The 21,041-nt window shown below is 39.6% G+C and overlaps 1 protein-coding gene across 4 annotated transcripts in view; it reads left to right on the top strand.

Annotated features, from left to right (window-relative positions):
* The window catches only part of MED14 (mediator complex subunit 14), a 532,798-nt gene that overhangs the window by 448,815 nt on the left and 62,942 nt on the right, over positions 1 to 21,041 (top strand). For all 4 annotated transcript variants that reach the window (XM_070095607.1, XM_070095604.1, XM_070095606.1 and 1 more), the window contains one exon: positions 13,553 to 13,657. In XM_070095607.1, coding sequence (XP_069951708.1) covers positions 13,553 to 13,657 — 105 coding nt within the window. The remainder of the gene's footprint in view (positions 1 to 13,552; positions 13,658 to 21,041) is intronic.

The raw sequence follows: 21,041 nt of genomic DNA, 5'->3' as shown, positions 1-21,041 counted from the left end.
TGGCTCTTACTACAAGTGTATCAACATTGATCATTACACAGTCCCTGGCTCTTATTACAAGTGTATCAACATTGATCATTACACAGTCCCTGGCTCTTACTACAAGTGTATCAACATTGATCATTACACAGTCCCTGGCTCTTATTACAAGTGTATCAACATTGATCATTACACAGTCCCTGGATCTTACTACAAGTGTATCAACATTGATCATTACACAGTCCCTGGCTCTTACTACAAGTGTATTGTTGTGATAGAAACACAGGCCTTATCTCTAGGCTTTATTGAACATAGAATCTTCATAGTACTTCTGCAACAACAAAATATAATGACTAGTACATCTAATAATAGCTTCTACAGGGATGGTGATGTCTTGCATATGTCAAGAGAAAAGTTATAACTACAGGCCACATATTTAAACTCACCATGTAATCTGCATCGCTGATAAATGGATAAAGTAGGAGAGAATCACACACCATGTGTTGGTGCCCATGACACACAGCAAACTGTTGTTGTTGTTAAGGGCCCCTAGAGGTGGTGCAGTATTATCCTGCTGCTGCTCCCCACAGGACCAGTATCACTACAATCTCCCCCTTCTAAAATATCAGAGACAGTAATCTCCCAAACTGTTAGGTGGGCGACGTACACATCCCGACCTTCGTAGCCCTTGAGCCTCTTCACCAGGTTCGATATTTTCCAGCGGGGTTTGATTAACTGCTGGAGCAGAATCCTCTATTTCCATAGGGGTAGTCTCAAGGGGCTTTCCAGGAGAAAACGAAGCATCTTTCACATCTATTGGTGTATCTTGAGATTCCACACTAATAGGGATTTCAACTGGGGCTAAATGTCTTGTAGATACTGTAGTCTCTTCACCATTTTGGTAGCGAATGTGGGCGTAATGTGGATTAGCTTGCAGGAGCTCTACCTCTTCCACTAAAGGATCCGTCTTGTTCATCCTACGGTGACTCTTCAGGAGAACGGGTCCAGGATGACATAACCAGGTGGGCACGGAGGCTCCCGTAGAGGAACGACGTGAATAGTTGAGGAGTCTTTCATGAGGGGTTGCATTAGTAGCTGTGCACAGCAGTGATCTAATAGAGTGAAGAGCATCAGGTAGGACAGTTTGCCAGTGTTGAACAGGTAGATTGCGCGACTTTAATGTCATTGTAACTGCCTTCCATATAGTACCATTGAACCGCTCCACTTGACCATTGCCTTGAGGGTTGTAGCTTGTTGTTCTGCTGCAGGCAATACCTTTGCTAGCCAAAAACTCCTGAAGTTCGTTACTCATGAATGAGGATCCCCTGTCTGAATGGATATAAGCTGGCATACCAAAAATAGAGAACAACTGTGAAAGACAACTAATAACAGTTGAAGCAGCCATATTTGCACAGGGGAATACAAAGGGAAACCTTGAATATTCATCTACTATGTTAAGGAAATACCTATTCTGATTTGTGCTTGGTAGAGGTCCTTTGAAATCTATATTCAATCTTTCGAAAGGCTGGGTGGATTTTATGAGATGAGTCTTCTCTGGCTGATGAAAGTTTGGCTTGCACTCTGCACATACTCTGCATGCTCTGATCACTTGTCGCACATCTTCCACTGAGTAGGGCATGTTCTTTGATTTGACAAAATGGTACAGGCGTGTAACTCCTGGGTGACACAAAGCCTTGTGGAGAGCTGAGAGTGATTGCAAATCATGACATGCTGCTCCACAGTGGGACCTAGAGAATGCATCAGGTGAGATGTTCTCTTGACCCGGTCGGTACAGAATATCAAAGTCATAACACGATAGTTCCATCCTCCAGCGTAATATCTTGTCATTCTTTATCTTACTTTTGTGCCTCTTGTCGAACATATACATCACGGACCGTTGGTCAGTCCTTATGGTGAAATGTCTACCAGTTAAATAATGCCTCCAGTGGCGAACTGCTTCTATGATGGCCTGGGCTTCCTTTTCTACAGCAGCATAACATTTCTCTGATCCTTGAAAAGTTCTCGAAAAGAAGGCTACTGGTCGTCCTGCCTGAGATAAGACTGCAGCAATGGCAATGTCAGATGCATCCGTTTCCACTTCGAATGGTAGGGACTCATCAATGGCTTGAACTACTGAGTTTTCAATGTCCTGTTTGAGAGTATGGAAAGCGGCTTCTGCTTCCTTTGTCACAGGAAATGTGGTAGCACTCAATGGGCGGACTTTACTTGAATAGTTGTAGATCCATTGTGAGTAATAAGCAAAGAGACCAAGAGTTCTTCGGAGTGACTTTTTGTCTTGAGGCATTGGAAGTTCCCGTAGAGGTCGTAGTCGTTCAGGGTCTGGGAATATTGAACCTCCTTCCACTACATAACCAAGGATGCTAAGCCTTTTAGTTGAAAAAGTGCACTTTTCCTCATTGTAACTGATATTTTTCTTCTTGGCGGCTTCCAAAAACTTATCAAGGTTTGCATCATGTTCCTCCTGGGTCTTGCCACAAATGGTAACATTATCTAAATACGCGTAGGTTCCCATGAGTTGCTCTTCCTGAATGAGTGAATCCATAATTCGTTGGAAGCAGGCTACCCCATTGGTGACTCCAAAAGGGACTCTGGTAAACTGATACAGGCCATCACTAGCCTGAAACGCTGTGTATGGTTTATCTTCATTCCTTATAGGGACTTGATGATAGGCACTCTGCAGATCAATTGTGCTAAACACGTAGTACTGAGCAATTTTGTTCACTGTATCGTCAATTCGAGGTAGAGGGTACCCATCAAGAAGTGTAAATTTGTTGATTGTCTCAGAGTAATCGATAGCCAGTCTCCGTTTCCTATAACCATCTTTAACAACAACAACCTGTGCACGCCAAGGGGAATCACTCGGTTCTATAATACCCTCCTTCAGCAGCCTCTGAGTTTCTTTCTCAATGAACATCCGATCCTCATAAGAATAGTGGCGTGACTTAGCTGATATAGGATGGCAATCCACGGTAAGATTTGCAAACAGCTTTGGTGGGTCTACCCTTAAAGTGCTAAGTCCACAGACAACAAGAGGAGGCAGTTCACCTCCATATGTTAAGGTGACACTACCATGCAGCTTCTGAAAGTCCTGACCAAGGATAACATCAGAGCACAGTTGTGGCAGAATAGCTAAATGTACATCTTGATAATCCTTTCCATTAACTCTGAGATTTACCTTACAAAACCCTAAGGTCTGAATAGAGAGAGATGTTGATGCCATGGAAACGGTACCTGATGAGTGATGTAGAGTCAAGGAGAGCCGTTTAACTAAGTCAAGGTTGATGAAACTCTCTGAGCTGCCACTATCAATAAGACCATCTACTTCTGTTCCTTTGATGAATACTTTCACAACTGCCTTTGACAGTGAATTTGGAGTAGCCGCAGAAGTCACTGTTGCTAGAGTCGCATGATCACTGGAATGTGTGGAGGCACTAGCTCTTGTTGATGCATTAGCACGACATACTTTAGCAAAGTGACCTTTCTTGTGGCATTTATGGCACATTGCTTCACGAGCAGGACACTTTGGACGTGGATGTCTTGAAAAACCACAAAAGAAACACACCGTACCTGCTGCTGCTGTCACTGAGGCAGGTTCCACAGTAACTTCATTGCAAGAGTCTTGGTCAGGAATTGCAGCACTTACCACTCGAGAAGGCTGAGTGGTACTGTATACTTCAGAATTCTTCTGGGCTGAATCTAGAGCTCTTGCCTGGTCAAAGGCAGCGGCTAAGTCGAGAGTTTTATTCTCCAATAAACGCTGCCTTATTATTGGTGATTGCAGGCCACTGATAAAAGCATCCCTGATGGACTCTTCACAATACTGAGCAGCTGTCACTGCTTGGAAGTGACAGTCCTTACCTAAAATTTTCAGTGCTTGAAAGTATTCCTCTAAGGACTCATCAATCTGCTGGCGGCGAGTTGCAAGGCGATAGCGTGCAAAGATTTCATTTGTAGGTTTAATATACTGAGACTTGAGGGTTTTGATAGCATCTTCGTAGGTATTACACTCAGAAATAGCCTCATATATCTTAGGTGACACAAAATTGATGAGCAGACTTAGTTTATCTAGATCTTCTTTAGGAAGGGCTCCCAAGAAGTTTTCGAAAGTCTTAAACCAGTGCTTCCATTCCTGAGCAGCCGTTGATAAGCTGGGGTCACAGTCTAGCCTCTCAGGTTTCAGTAAACGCTCCATGTTGTGATGTAGTCTAGCGCAGGATCACCACCAGGTAGCCCAGGATTCTATGTTCAATAAATTGTTGTGATAGACACACAGGCCTTATCTCTAGGCTTTATTGAACATAGAATCTTCATAGTACTTCTGCAACAACAAAATATAATGACTAGTACATCTAATAATAGCTTCTACAGGGATGGTGATGTCTTGCATATGTCAAGAGAAAAGTTATAACTACAGGCCACATATTTAAACTCACCATGTAATCTGCATCGCTGATAAATGGATAAAGTAGGAGAGAATCACACACCATGTGTTGGTGCCCATGACACACACCAAACTGTTGTTGTTGTTAAGGGCCCCTAGAGGTGGTGCAGTATTATCCTGCTGCTGCTCCCCACAGGACCAGTATCACTACATGTATCAACATTGACCATTACACAGTCCCTGGCTCTTATTACAAGTGTATCAACATTGATCATTACACAGTCCCTGGCTCTTATTACAAGTGTATCAACATTGATCATTACACAGTCCCTGGCTCTTATTACAAGTGTATCAACATTGATCATTACACAGTCCCTGGCTCTTACTACAAGTGTATCAACATTGACCATTACACAGTCCCTGGCTCTTACTACAAGTGTATCAACATTGATCATTACACAGTCCCTGGCTCTTATTACAAGTGTATCAACATTGATCATTACACAGTCCCTGGCTCTTATTACAAGTGTATCAACATTGATCATTACACAGTCCCTGGCTCTTACTACAAGTGTATCAACATTGACCATTACACAGTCTCTGGCTCTTACTACAAGTGTATCAACATTGATCATTACACAGTCCCTGGCTCATATTACAAGTGTATCAACATTGATCATTACACAGTCCCTGGCTCTTACTACAAGTGTATCAACATTGATCATTACACAGTCCCTGGCTCTTACTACAAGTGTATCAACATTGATCATTACACAGTCCCTGGCTCTTATTACAAGTGTATCAACATTGATCATTACACAGTCCCTGGCTCTTACTACAAGTGTATCAACATTGATCATTACACAGTCCCTGGCTCTTATTACAAGTGTATCAACATTGATCATTACACAGTCCCTGGATCTTACTACAAGTGTATCAACATTGATCATTACACAGTCCCTGGCTCTTATTACAAGTGTATCAACATTGATCATTACACAGTCCCTGGCTCTTATTACAAGTGTATCAACATTGATCATTACACAGTCCCTGGCTCTTACTACAAGTGTATCAACATTGATCATTACACAGTCCCTGGCTCTTATTACAAGTGTATCAACATTGATCATTACACAGTCCCTGGCTCTTACTACAAGTGTATCAACATTGATCATTACACAGTCCCTGGCTCTTACTACAAGTGTATCAACATTGATCATTACACAGTCCCTGGCTCTTATTACAAGTGTATCAACATTGATCATTACACAGTCCCTGGCTCTTACTACAAGTGTATCAACATTGATCATTACACAGTCCCTGGCTCTTATTACAAGTGTATCAACATTGATCATTACACAGTCCCTGGATCTTACTACAAGTGTATCAACATTGATCATTACACAGTCCCTGGCTCTTACTACAAGTGTATCAACATTGACCATTACACAGTCCCTGGCTCTTATTACAAGTGTATCAACATTGATCATTACACAGTCCCTGGCTCTTATTACAAGTGTATCAACATTGATCATTACACAGTCCCTGGCTCTTACTACAAGTGTATCAACATTGATCATTACACAGTCCCTGGCTCTTATTACAAGTGTATCAACATTGATCATTACACAGTCCCTGGATCTTACTACAAGTGTATCAACATTGATCATTACACAGTCCCTGGCTCTTACTACAAGTGTATCAACATTGACCATTACACAGTCCCTGGCTCTTATTACAAGTGTATCAACATTGATCATTACACAGTCCCTGGCTCTTATTACAAGTGTATCAACATTGATCATTACACAGTCCCTGGCTCTTATTACAAGTGTATCAACATTGATCATTACACAGTCCCTGGCTCTTATTACAAGTGTATCAACATTGATCATTACACAGTCCCTGGCTCTTATTACAAGTGTATCAACATTGATCATTACACAGTCCCTGGCTCTTATTACAAGTGTATCAACATTGATCATTACACAGTCCCTGGCTCTTATTACAAGTGTATCAACATTGATCATTACACAGTCCCTGGCTCTTATTACAAGTGTATCAACATTGATCATTACACAGTCCCTGGCTCTTACTAAAAGTGTATCAACATGACACACTTAAAGTGACTAAACTAATCTAATAAGCATGTAATTAATAATTTAGATTGTATTGTCAGTAAGATTGTAATAAGAAAAGAAGGGAGAGGGAGCCTTCATGTTTACAAATTAGTCTACTGATCTACAGAATTGAAACTAACATTCCCTTCCTTGGATCAAACCTAAGTTCCTCTCATTCTTAGTTTAGTCTTCCTCTTGAATATAATAATTATGAAGGCTCTCTTGATCAATACAATTTAAGCTATATTTCACATTCTTAATGTACTTTGATTATCTGCCACTGTGTTGCCCATACAGGTTTACTTCTTTCCCATCTTGTTAATAAAGAAATAAAGATTACATGTTGTTGTATGTATATGTTGTTGTATGTGTATGTTGTATGTGTATGTTGTTTGTTGAATATGTTGTATGTGTATGTTGTTCAGTATGTTGTATGTGTATGTTGTTTGTTGAATATGTTGTATGTGTATGTTGTTCAGTATGTTGTATGTGTATGTTCAGTATGTTGTATGTGTATGTTGTAAGTGTATGCTGTTGTTATATGTTGCTGGTGTATGTGTTGTATGTATATGTTGTATGTATATATTGTATGTGTATGTTGTATGTATATGTTGTATGTGTATGTTGTATGTATATGTTGTATGTGTATGTTGTATGTATATGTTGTATGTGTATGTTGTATGTTGCTGTTGTATGTGTATGTTGTATGTTGCTGTTGTATGTGTATGTTGTATGTTACTGTTGTATGTGTATGTTGTTGTATGTTGCTGTTGTATATGTATGTTGTATGTTGCTGTTGTATGTGTATGTTGTTGTATATGTATGTTGTATGTGTATGTTGTATGTGTATGTTGTATGTATATATTGTATGTGTATGTTGTATATGTATGTGTATGTTGTATGTGTATGTTGTTTGTTGCTGTTGTATGTGTATGTTGTATGTTGCTGTTGTATGTGTATGTTGTATGTTACTGTTGTATGTGTATGTTGTTGTATGTTGCTGTTGTATATGTGTGTTGTTGTATGTTGCTGTTGTATGTGTATGTTGTTGTATATGTATGTTGTATGTGTATGTTGTATGTGTATGTTGTATGTATATATTGTATGTGTATGTTGTATATGTATGTGTATGTTGTATGTTGCTGATGTATGTGTATGTTGTTGTATGTTGCTGTTGTATATATTGTATGTGTATGTTGTATATGTATGTGTATGTTGTATGTTGCTGTTGTATGTGTATGTTGTATGTTGCTGTTGTATGTGTATGTTGTTGTATATGTATGTTGTATGTGTATGTTGTATGTGTATGTTGTATGTGTATGTTGTATGTATATATTGTATGTGTATGTTGTATATGTATGTGTATGTTGTATGTGTATGTTGTTGTATGTGTATGTTGTTATATGTTGCTGGTGTATGTGTATGTTGCTGTTGTATGTATATGTTGTATGTATATATTGTATGTGTATGTTGTATGTATATGTTGTATGTATATATTGTATGTGTATGTTGTATGTATATGTTGTATGTATATGTTGTATGTGTATGTTGTAAGTGTATGTTGTTGTATGTGTATGTTGTATGTATATGTTGTATGTGTATGTTGTAAAAGTATGTTGTATGTGTATGTTGTATGTATATGTTGTATGTATATGTTGTATGTGTATGTTGTAAGTGTATGTTGTATGTGTATGTTGTATGTATATGTTGTATGTGTATGTTGTGAAAGTATGTTGTATGTGTATGTTGTATGTATATGTTGTTATATGTGTATGTTGTAAGTGTATGTTGTATGTTGCTGGTGTATGTGTATGTTGTATATATTGCATGTGTATGTTGTATGTATGTATTGCATGTGTATGTTGTATGTATATGTTGTATGTGTATGTTATATGTTGCTGGTGTATGTGTATGTTGCTTTTGTATGTGTATGTTGTATATGTTGTATGTGTATGTTGTATGTATATGTTGTATGTGTATGTTGTATGTATATGTTGTTGTATGTGTATGTTGTAAGTGTATGTTGTATGTGTATGTTGTATGTATATGTTGTTTGTGTATGTTGTAAGTGTATGTTGTTGTATGTTGCTGGTGTATGTGTATGTTGTTGTATATATTGTATGTGTATGTTGTATATATATATATTGTATGTGTATGTTGTATGTATATGTTGTTGTATGTGTATGTTGTATGTATATGTTGTATGTGTATGTTATATGTTGTTGTATGCATATGTTGTATGTGTATGTTGTATGTATATATTGTATGTGTATGTTGTATGTATATATTGTATGTGTATGTTGTATGTATATGTTGTATGTGTATGTTGTATGTATATGTTGTATGTGTATGTTATATGTTGCTGGTGTATGTGTATGTTGCTGTTGTATGTGTATGTTGTATGTATATGTTGTATGTGTATGTTGTATATGTGTATGTTGTATGTATATGTTGTATGTGTATGTTGTATGTATATGTTGTTATATGTTGCTGTTGTATGTATATGTTGTATGTGTATGTTGTATGTGTTGTATGGGTATGTTGTATGTGTATGTTGTATGTATATGTTGTATGTGTATGTTGTATGTATATATTGTATGTGTATTGTATGGGTATGTTGTATGTATATATTGTATGTGTATTGTTGTATGTGTATGTTGTAGGTTGTACGTGTATGTATGTGTATGTTGTATTTGTATGTGTATGTTGTATGTGTATGTGTATGTTGTATGTGTATGTTGTTGTATGTGTATGTTGTATGTGTATGTTGTTGTATGTGTATGTTGTATGTGTATGTTGTATGTGTATGTTGTTGTATGTGTATGTTGTATGTGTATGTTGTATGTGTATGTTGTTGTATGTGTATGTTTATGTTGTATGTGTATGTTGTATATGTTGTATGTGTATGTTTTATGTGTATATATACTCATTACCATAGTGAAGTGTGTCACTACTATAGTGAAGTGTTTCATTACCATAGTGAAGTGTTTCATTACCATAGTGAAATGTGTCACTACTATAGTGAAGTGTTTCACTACCATAGTGAAGTGTTTCATTACCATAGTGAAGTGTTTCATTACCATAGTGAAGTGTTTCACTACCATAGTGAAGTGTTTCACTACCATAGTGAAGTGTTTCATTACCATAGTGTAGTGTTTCACTACCATAGTGAAGTGTTTCACTACTATAGTGAAGTGTTTCATTACCATAGTGAAGTGTTTCACTACCATAGTGAAGTGTTTCATTACCATAGTGTAGTGTTTCACTACCATAGTGAAGTGTTTCATTACCATAGTGTAGTGTTTCACTACTATAGTGAAGTGTTTCACTACCATAGTGAAGTGTTTCATTACCATAGTGAAATGTGTCACTACTATAGTGAAGTGTTTCACTACCATAGTGAAGTGTTTCATTACCATAGTGAAGTGTTTCACTACCATAGTGAAGTGTTTCACTACCATAGTGAAGTGTTTCATTACCATAGTGAAGTGTTTCATTACCATAGTGAAGTGTTTCACTACCATAGTGAAGTGTTTCATTACCATAGTGAAGTGTTTCATTACCATAGTGAAATGTGTCACTACTATAGTGAAGTGTTTCACTACCATAGTGAAGTGTTTCATTACCATAGTGAAGTGTTTCACTACCATAGTGAAGTGTTTCACTACCATAGTGAAGTGTTTCATTACCATAGTGAAGTGTTTCATTACCATAGTGAAGTGTTTCACTACCATAGTGAAGTGTTTCACTACCATAGTGAAGTGTTTCATTACCATAGTGTAGTGTTTCACTACCATAGTGAAGTGTTTCACTACTATAGTGAAGTGTTTCATTACCATAGTGAAGTGTTTCACTACCATAGTGAAGTGTTTCATTACCATAGTGTAGTGTTTCACTACCATAGTGAAGTGTTTCATTACCATAGTGTAGTGTTTCACTACTATAGTGAAGTGTTTCACTACCATAGTGAAGTGTTTCACTACCATAGTGAAGTGTTTCACTACCATAGTGAAGTGTTTCACTACTATAGTGAAGTGTTTCACTACTATAGTGAAGTGTTTCATTACCATAGTGAAGTGTTTCACTACCATAGTGAAGTGTTTCACTACCATAGTGGAGTGTTTCATTACCATAGTGAAGTGTTTCATTACCATAGTGAAGTGTTTCATTACCATAGTGAAGTGTTTCACTACCATAGTGAAGTGTTTCACTACCATAGTGAAGTGTTTCACTACTATAGTGAAGTGTTTCATTACCATAGTGAAGTGTTTCACTACCATAGTGAAGTGTTTCACTACTATAGTGAAGTGTTTCACTACCATAGTGAAGTGTTTCACTACCATAGTGAAGTGTTTCACTACTATAGTGAAGTGTTTCACTACTATAGTGAAGTGTTTCACTACCATAATGAAGTGTTTCATTACCATAGTGAAGTGTTTCATTACCATAGTGAAGTGTTTCATTACCATAGTGAAGTGTTTCATTACCATAGTGAAGTGTTTCACTACCATAGTGAAGTGTTTCACTACCATAGTGAAGTGTTTCATTACCATAGTGAAGTGTTTCATTACCATAGTGAAGTGTTTCACTACTATAGTGAAGTGTTTCATTACCATAGTGAAGTGTTTCACTACCATAGTGAAGTGTTTCACTACCATAGTGAAGTGTTTCATTACCATAGTGAAGTGTTTCACTACCATAGTGAAGTGTTTCACTACCATAGTGAAGTGTTTCATTACCATAGTGAAGTGTTTCATTACCATAGTGAAGTGTTTCACTACCATAGTGAAGTGTTTCATTACCATAGTGAAGTGTTTCATTACCATAGTGAAGTGTTTCATTACCATAGTGAAGTGTTTCACTACCATAGTGAAGTGTTTCATTACCATAGTGAAGTGTTTCATTACCATAGTGAAGTCTTTCATTACCATAGTGAAGTGTGTCACTACCATAGTGAAGTGTTTCATTACCATAGTGAAGTGTTTCATTACCATAGTGAAGTGTTTCATTACCATAGTGAAGTCTTTCATTACCATAGTGAAGTGTTTCATTACCATAGTGAAGTGTGTCACTACCATAGTGAAGTGTTTCATTACCATAGTGAAGTGTTTCATTACCATAGTGAAGTGTTTCATTACCATAGTGAAGTGTTTCATTACCATAGTGAAGTGTGTCACTACTATAGTGAAGTGTTTCATTACCATAGTGAAGTGTTTCATTACCATAGTGAAGTGTTTCACTACCATAGTGAAGTGTTTCATTACCATAGTGAAGTCTTTCATTACCATAGTGAAGTGTTTCATTACCATAGTGAAGTGTGTCACTACCATAGTGAAGTGTTTCACTACCATAGTGAAGTGTTTCACTACTATAGTGAAGTGTTTCACTACTATAGTGAAGTGTTTCATTACCATAGTGAAGTGTTTCATTACCACAGTGAAGTGTTTCATTACCATAGTGAAGTGTTTCATTACCATAGTGAAGTGTTTCACTACCATAGTGAAGTGTTTTGCTACCATAGTGAAGTGTTTCACTACCATAGTGTAGTGTTTCACTACCATAGTGAAGTGTTTCATTACCATAGTGAAGTGTTTCACTACCATAGCAAAGTGTTTCGCTACCATAGTGTAGTGACTCACAAAACTGTAACAATCTGGTTGCCAACAGACCAGGGAACTGATGGGGTTAGAACCCATGGCAGGTAAAAGTTTATGCCAGTGTGTTAAGCACTGGTCCAGCTGGTTACAATAAGACTCACTGAACTAGGTATATTTATTCACCATAGAGAGGTTAACATGGCCCACCACTGTGACCACAGATGTAAGTTTTTACAGATGAATCTGCCACCTTGGCCAGCCGCCCTGATGGCTTACACTGGCTGGGAGTTTTAGGACTCACTAGCCATGGGTTCAAGACCCACATATTCCCTGGTTTGTTTAGTTAATAAGCCAATTTTATTGAGCCTCGATTATTAGGAAGGTTTACAGTCTGATGGTGAACCCAGTTAGCCTTACTCTTTTCCCATAACTGTTGTTGTTGCAGGTGGATGAAGGTGGTGAGAGCAATAATGGTTGTTGTTACAAGTGGATGAGGGTGGTGAGAGCAATAATGGTTGTTATTGTTACAGGTGGACGAGGGTGGTGAGAGCAGTAATGGTTATTACTGTTGCAGGTGGATGAGGGTGGTGAAAGCAATAATGGTTGTTGTTGATGATGTTGCAGATGGATGAGGGTGGTGAGAGCAATAATGGTTGCTTTTGTTGTTGCAGGCAGACGAGGGTGGTGAAAGCAATAATGGTTGTTGTTGATGATGTTGCAGATGGATGAGGGTGGTGAGAGCAGTAATGGTTGTTGTTACAAATGGATGAGGGTGGTGAGAGCAATAATGGTTGTTGTTGTTACAGGTGGACGAGGGTGGTGAGAGCAGTAATGGTTATTACTGTTGCAGGTGGATGAGGGTGGTGAGAGCAGTAGTGGTTGTTGTTACAGGTGGATGATTGTGGTGAGAGCAGTAATAGTTGTTATTGTTGCAGGTGGATGAGGGTGGTGAGAGCAGTAATGGTGGTTGTTGTTACAGGTGGATGAGGATGGTGAGAGCAGTAGTGGTTGTTGTTGTTACAGGTGGATGAGAATGGTGAGAGCAGTAGTGGTTGTTGTTGTTACAGGTGGATGAGGGCAGTGAGAGCAGTAATGGTTGTTGTTGTTACAGGTGGATGAGGGCAGTGAGAGCAGTAATGGTTGTTGTTGTTACAGGTGGATGAGGGCAGTGAGAGCAGTAATGGTTGTTGTTGTTACAGGTGGATGAGGGCAGTGAGAGCAGTAATGGTTGTTGTTACAGGTGGATGAGGGCAGTGAGAGCAGTAATGGTTGTTGTTGTTACAGGTGGATGAGGGCAGTGAGAGCAGTAATGGTTGTTGTTACAGGTGGATGAGGGCAGTGAGAGCAGTAATGGTTGTTGTTACAGGTGGATGAGGGCAGTGAGAGCAGTAATGGTTGTTGTTGTTACAGGTGGATGAGGGCGGTGAGAGCAGTAATGGTTGTTGTTGTTACAGGTGGATGAGGGCGGTGAGAGCAGTTTACAGTGTGTGCTGGAACAGTTCCTGGGGATGACCTACATTAAGCGACACTTCCAGATGCAATGTGAAGGATGTGAGCTGGTCAGTACACTTTATCCATCATCTTTATTCTCTCTTAATTATATTATTGTCTACCTTTCAAACTAACCCCATTCATACATGTGTATTCATACATGTGCATTCATACATGTGTGCCTTTTTTGTTATTTATGGACCCTGCAGTTAAGCGTCATATTCTCTCCAACTTTTTTAATGTTCTTCCCTCTTTTAAACCCCTCTTTCGATCTTATGAGGCTGCTCTTATTGCTACCCGGCGTCGTAAGAATCAGCTTCGCTTCCTACGTGACTGTCTTGCTGAACAAGTTCTGCCACCTTCCTTCTCCCACTTCCTGAAAACCAACCCACTGGGCACTCCCTTTCCTGATCATGCCCGTCTCCTACTTCAACAGCTCATTCTTTCTACTAAATCACAGGTTGAAGATGCCTTCTTTACTTTCCGTCAACGTCAACGTGCTCTCTTTGCGGCTCTACCACAGGATCTCTGTAACCTTCTCTCTACCATTGCCTTTGACACTGCTCGCCTGAATGCACAAATTAATTCTTCCAAACTACAGAATAAACTTCAACGTCTCATCTCAGCTAGCCCTTGGTCTAAATTCTCCCTCACTGACTGTGTTACTAATCTGTCTTCTGTCTCACTCTCTCAGTATGAGCTTGAACCTCTTGGTTTTGTCCTTTCCTTTGCCACTTCGCCTACTCCTCGCGCTGGTGTTTCCCTGATTAGCTCTTTTGATTCCTTTCGTCAGTCTCGCTTCCGTAATCTTCCTGACTTGTCCACTTTTCGTGGTGCTCTCCTTCCTGCTCTTGTTAGTCTGTTTTCTAAGAATCACCACCTTCCACGCCGTTACCAACTTGCCCTTTCTTCTCTTAAATCCAACACTAACATTGTCATACTATCTTCTGACAAAGGTAATTCGGTAGTTATCCTTGATCGCGAGGATTACCTCCGTAAAGCTGATGTCTTGCTCTCTGACTCGCGCACCTACACTCCTCTCGTTTCCAACCCTCTTGATCGCATCAAGAGAACTTTCAACAAAAAACTAAGGACTCTCTCCGACCTCTGTCCTCCTGACTTTGACCTTGTTCAACGGTTTCGTGTCATCTGTCCCTCTCTTCCCTATTTCTATGGCCTTCCCAAAACTCCTAAACCTGATATTCCTCTTTGTCCTATCATATCCTCTAGAGGTTCTGTCTCTTATTCTCTTGCTTCTTGGCTGGCCAAAACCCTCACTCCTCACTCCCTTTCTTGGTACTTTTTCTCCTGCCCACCTCCGTCACTCTCAAGACTTCATTGAACGGGTTCGCTCTCTCCCAACCTGTAAGATGCTTAGTCTTGACGTTGAGTCCCTCTTCACCAATGTCCCTCTTGATGATGTCCTTGATTTCCTTAGAGAGAAGGCCCATGAAGGGTTTCTTCATCTCCCTATCCCCCACTGATGTCTTTCTTGATCTGATCCGCCTCTGTGTGGACTCTAACTCCTTTTCCTTCCAAGGGAAATATTATTCTCAAGCCTTCGGTGTTGCTATGGGCTCTCCTCTCTCTCCTGTCCTTGCTAATATTTACATGGAATACTTCGAGACTGTTCTTCTTCCTACCCTCAATGTGCAACCTTCACTCTGGCTCCGCTATGTGGATGACATCTTTGCTCTGTGGCCTCATGACTCCAGTCTCTTCCAACCTTTTCTTGAAGCTCTTAATAATCTTGCCCTTTCCATTAAGTTTAAAGCTGAATGAGAATCTAATTCCTTGCTTCCTTTCCTTGATGTCCATGTCCACCACTCAGATATAGGTTTTTCCTTTTCCGTTTACCGTAAACTTATGCACAGTGGCATGTACATTCACTACTTTTCCTATCATGCTTCCCCTGTCAAGAAAAGTGTTCTTATCTCCCTCTTTCGCCGTGCCCTCCGCATCTGTGATCCTCAGTTCCTTCCAGCAGAAATTTCCACTCTTCATAATTCGTTCTCCCGTCTTGGCTACCCTTCCCATTTCATAGACTCTGCCCTCTCATGTGCTAAATGCAATTTCTTCTCTCCTAAACTCTCTACTCATGAGAACTCTTCTATCCTCTGCCTTCCCTACATTTCCGGTCTTTCTAATCTCAACAATTCTCTCCGTCCCTTAGACATCAAGCTTACCTTCTGCCAGACTAACACTCTTCGCACTAATCTCGTTCATACCTCTCCTCCCTCTACAGATGTTCCTGGTGTCTACTCTATTTCTTGCTCCTCCTGTCCTCTTCAATACTTCAGAGAAACTGGTCGATCTCTTTCTGACAGACTTAGGGAGCACAAAAATAGTGTTAGGCTTGCCGACACTAACAATGCTCTTTTCTGTCACGTCAGAGATCATAGCCATCCTATTGACTGGTCTTCTGCTAAAACTGTCTTCCCTACTTCCAACTCAAACAGTCGCCGTCTAGTTGAATCTTCACTAATACACAACTTTCCTTGTATGAACCTTAGCCCTGGCTTCGTCTCTGAAGATGCTTTCCTCTTCCACTACATTGTAAAATACTCCAAACTTCAGAACACCCGTGACTTAACCTGATTACTCATTTTTTTCTTTTTCTTTTTCTTCTTCTTCCTCTTCCCCTTTCCTCTTTCCTTTTCTCCTCTGGGTTGTCTTTCTCTTTCCTGTCTCGTGTTTCTGTTCCTTCATTTATTTCACCACTTCCCTTTCACGCACCTCTGTGCGCTTGCTCTCCCTCTGTGGGCATCTAGCTCTCTTGCAGTGCTCCCCTTCCTTTGTATTTGACTGGCTCGTCCTTTTTATTTCTCACTTCTACCACTACCACTACTTCTTCTTCTTCTACTACTACTACAACTACTGATGAAATTGAGACACTATGTGCGGCGTCTGGTTGTCTTTGTTGTGGACGTTTATGATGGGGATGCCCGGGTGTTGTGCATGTGTCTTGATTTCATCTTGTCGGTATTATATACAACCCTTGTACTACTACTACTACTACTACTACTACTACTACTACTACTACTACTACTACTACTACTACTACTACTACTACTACTACTACTACTACTACTACTACTACTACTACTACTACTACTACTACTACTACTACTACTACTACTACTACTACTATTACTACTACTACTACTACTACTACTACTACTACTACTACTACTACTACTACTACTACTACTACTACTACTACTACTACTACTACTACTACTACTACTACTACTACTACTACTACTACTACTACTACTACTACCACCACCACCACCACCACTACTACCACCACCACCACTACCACCACCTCCTCCTCTTCCTGCCTATATATAGCCGTCCTGCTCCACCTCTGGTTAGTGTGACTTTGTCAATGGTCCAAGTCTGACCGAAACGTCGTCGTAAGCTTCTCTCTTTTATGTGCGGGTTATTTGTGTATCTTTGTATTTTACACACCCTCTGTATATGTTGTGCTACCCTGTATTTATGTTGTGCTACCCTCTGTATATGTTGTGCTACCCTGTATTTATGTTGTGCTACCCTCTGTATATGTTGTGCTACCCTGTATTTGTGGTGCTATCCTCTGTTTATGTTGTGCTACCCTGTATTTATGTTGTGCTACCCTCTGTATATGTTGTGCTACCCTGTATTTATGTTGTGCTACCCTCTGTATATGTTGTGCTACCTTCTGTATATGTTGTGCTACCCTGTATTTATGTTGTGCTACCCTCTGTATATGTTGTGCTACCCTGTATTTATGTACTGCTACCCTCTGTATATGTTGTGCTACCCTGTATTTATGTACTGCTACCCTCTGTATATGTTGTGCTACCCTGTATTTATGTTGTGCTACCCTCTGCATATATTGTGCTACCCTCTGTTTATATTCTGCTACCCTCTGTGTATGTTGTGCTACCTTCTGTATATATTGTGCTACCCTGTGTATATGTTGTGCTACCCTCTGTATATGTTGTGCTACCCTCTGTATATGTTGTGTTACCCTCTGTATATGTTGTGCTACCCTCTGTATATGTTGTGCTACCCTCTGTATATGTTGTGTTACCCTCTGTATATGTTGTGTTACCCTCTGTATATGTTGTGTTACCCTCTGTATATGTTGTGCTACCCTCTGTATATGTTGTGCTACCCTCTGTATATGTTGTGTTACCCTCTGTATATGTTGTGCTATCCTCTGTATATGTTGTGCTACTCTCTGTATATGTTGTGTTACCCTCTGTATATGTTGTGCTACCCTCTGTATATGTTGTGTTACCCTCTGTATATGTTGTGCTACCCTCTGTATATGTTGTGTTACCCTCTGTATATGTTGTGCTATCCTCTGTATATGTTGTGCTACCCTCTGTATATGTTGTGTTACCCTCTGTATATGTTGTGCTATCCTCTGTATATGTTGTGCTACCTTTTGTATATATTGTGCTACCTCTGTTTATGTTCTGCTACCCTCTGTATATGTTGTGCTACCCTCTGTTTATGTTCTGCTACCCTCTGTATATGTTGTGCTACCCTCTGTATATGTTGTGCTACCCTGTGTATATGTTGTGCTACCCTCTGTATATGTTGTGCTACCCTCTGTATATGTTGTGCTACCCTCTGTATATGTCATGCTACCTTCTGTATATGTTGTGCTACCCTCTGTATATGTTGTGCTACCCTCTGTATATGTTGTGCTACCCTCTGTATATGTTGTGCTACCCTGTGTATATGTTGTGCTACCCTCTGTATATGTTGTGCTACCCTCTGTATATGTTGTGCTACCCTCTGTATATGTCATGCTACCCTCTGTATATGTTGTGCTACCCTCTGTAGATGTGCTACCCTCTGTATATGTTGTGCTGCCCTTTGTATATATTGTTTCTTTGGGCCAGTCCAAACCCATGGACTGGCCCAGAGAAACAATATCTTTCACTACAGGCTCTGTCTCAAAGCCTTCAAAATCTCTGACTGACACCCAGTCTGGCCACAATTTCTTCCAGGCGGAGTTTATTGTTCTGAAAGAAACTTACACTCCAGGTTTTGTTTATTATCCCTAAACACTGGAGGATATTAAAATGTTTTTTCCAAAATTCTGTAAGTGTAAGCTCTGTATCAGAGGTCACTTCAAAACACCTTTTAAACAGTGCTTTTGTGTAAAGTTTCTTAAAATTGGAAATTACCTGCTGGTTCATGTGTTGGATAAGCCTGGAGGTTGAGCAAGAGCACTGTCCACAACCAGAAGTGCCCATAATAGTAAGTTTTTTCCACAAGGTACTGCTTCACACTTGGGACAAACACTTCATATATCTTCTCAGTGAAGAATTGCCTAGCTACCGAAGCTTTACTCTTAGCCCTCCACGTTACACTGAATTTACTTTTTATAACATTTTTGTTTTTAACATGTCAGCCGTTTCCCACCGAGACAGGATGACTCAAAAAGAAAGAAAAACCCAAGTAGAAAGAAAAAACTTTCATCATCGTTCAACACTTTCACCATCACTCATACATAATCACTGTCTTTGATGAGGCGCTCAGATACAACAGCCTAGATATCCCTCCAAACATCCAATATCCCAAACCCCTCCTTTAACCCTTTCAGGGTCAAGACCCCCTATCCTGAACTTGTTCTCAGGGTCGAAAAATTAAAAAAAAAAAAATTCTTATGAAATGACAGAGAATCTTTTCCTGATGGTAATGACACCAAAAGTATGAAATTTGATGGAAAACTTACGGAATTATGCTCCTCGCAAAGTTAGCGGTCTCGATGATATACAGTGGATCCTCGACCAACGATGGCATCGTATAACATTATCCCTTTGAGGGTTTTGGCCGTACAAGTACGGCTTACGACCCAGGGTTTTTGACGTACTAGTATGCCTAAATTCTAGCGCCCTCAAATCTAGTGGGAGAAACCTGGTAGGCCTACATATGAAAGAATGGGTCTATGTGGTCAGTGTGCGCAGTATAAAAAAAATTCTGCAGCACACAATGCATAATGAGAAAAAAAACTGTTACCATTTTTTTGGAATAAAACAGCGACTTTGCAGTGTATTTTTGTATGGTATTTATTGTTGTATTCTAGTTTTCTTGGTCTCATTTTATAGAATGGAAGACATGTTACAGAAATTGAGATGATTTTGACTGGTTTTACAATGAGAAGTACCTTGAAATTGAGCTCAAATTAGGAGAAATGTTCGATTTTTACCAAAGTTCAAAAGTAAACAAATCATGCCAAGCGTCCAATACATGTCAACTGGTGAGTCTAATATTCTTTTGCAAGTGCGCCAATATTATTTATACCATTTTTTACACTAATGCAGTAGTTTGCATAACAGTAAATCTTCTATTTTTTGTGAGAATAAAGATTCAAAGTGAAAAGCAAAAGAATGTAAGAGGGGCCTTGGGACGTGACTAATGAACAGAGGAAATGTCATTTTAGTGCCAGGAATGTCTTTCTTGTTTATTCTGGACTCTATTCGGAAATTGGCATCTTTTGAAATTTGTGTGAAATTGGCAAAATTGCTAAATTCTGACCACTGTACTGGATAGTTGAAATTGGTAAATGGGTGGTATCTTGCACTCATTTGATAGAAAAAATGGAGTTCTAGCGAAATATTCATGTTTTTTGTCGACTAGTACAGTGGAATTGGCTGAAAATAGGGCTCAAATTGGGCTAAATTGCTGATGCGTAAAGATTGCCGAGACCGCTAACTTCGTGAGAGCATAATTCCGTAAGTTTTCCATCAAATTTCATACTTTTGGTGTCATTATGATCGGGAAAAGATTCTCTATCTTTTCATAAGAAAAATTTTTTTTTTTTTTTTTTTTGGAAATTCGGCTGACCCTGAGAACGAGTCTTGGAGAGGGCCTGTCGACCCTCAAAGGGTTAAATCCGACTAGTGATACTTTTTAACCCTTTGAGGGTTTTGGTCATACTAGTACGTCTTACGCGTAGGGGTTTTTGACGTACTAGTACGCATAAATTCTAGCGGCCTCAAATCTCGCCCGAAAAGGCTGGTAGGCCTAGGTGTGAGAGAATGGGTCTGCGTGGTCAGTGTGCACGGTAGAAAAAAAATCTGGGACCCAGTGGTGCATTGTGGGAATGCCCTCTTAGTAAACAATGTCCACCATGCCTCGCGGTAAGAAAGTCCTCACTCCTCGGCGAATTGGGACACTTTTGTTCCCCAGTGACAGTTCTAATAGTGATGGAAGTGCCAGTGAAGATGAGTTTCATGGTTTTAGTGAGGTTTTGACCGAAACTAATGACCATAATATCGGTAATAGTGAGGAAAACCCAGACGACCCTCAGCCTTCCACCTCTGGTGCTGGGCCCTCTTGTTCACGTTCAGTTGTTCCAGAACCCAAGAGGAAACTTCTATTTTCCCAAATCCCAGACTCAGATGAGAGCATGGGTGATGATAGTGATAGTGAATATGAACT

Source organism: Cherax quadricarinatus, chromosome 50, assembly GCF_038502225.1.
Source record: "Cherax quadricarinatus isolate ZL_2023a chromosome 50, ASM3850222v1, whole genome shotgun sequence".
NCBI classification, from domain to species: domain Eukaryota; kingdom Metazoa; phylum Arthropoda; class Malacostraca; order Decapoda; family Parastacidae; genus Cherax; species Cherax quadricarinatus.
This window is presented reverse-complemented; position numbering and strand designations above follow the sequence as displayed.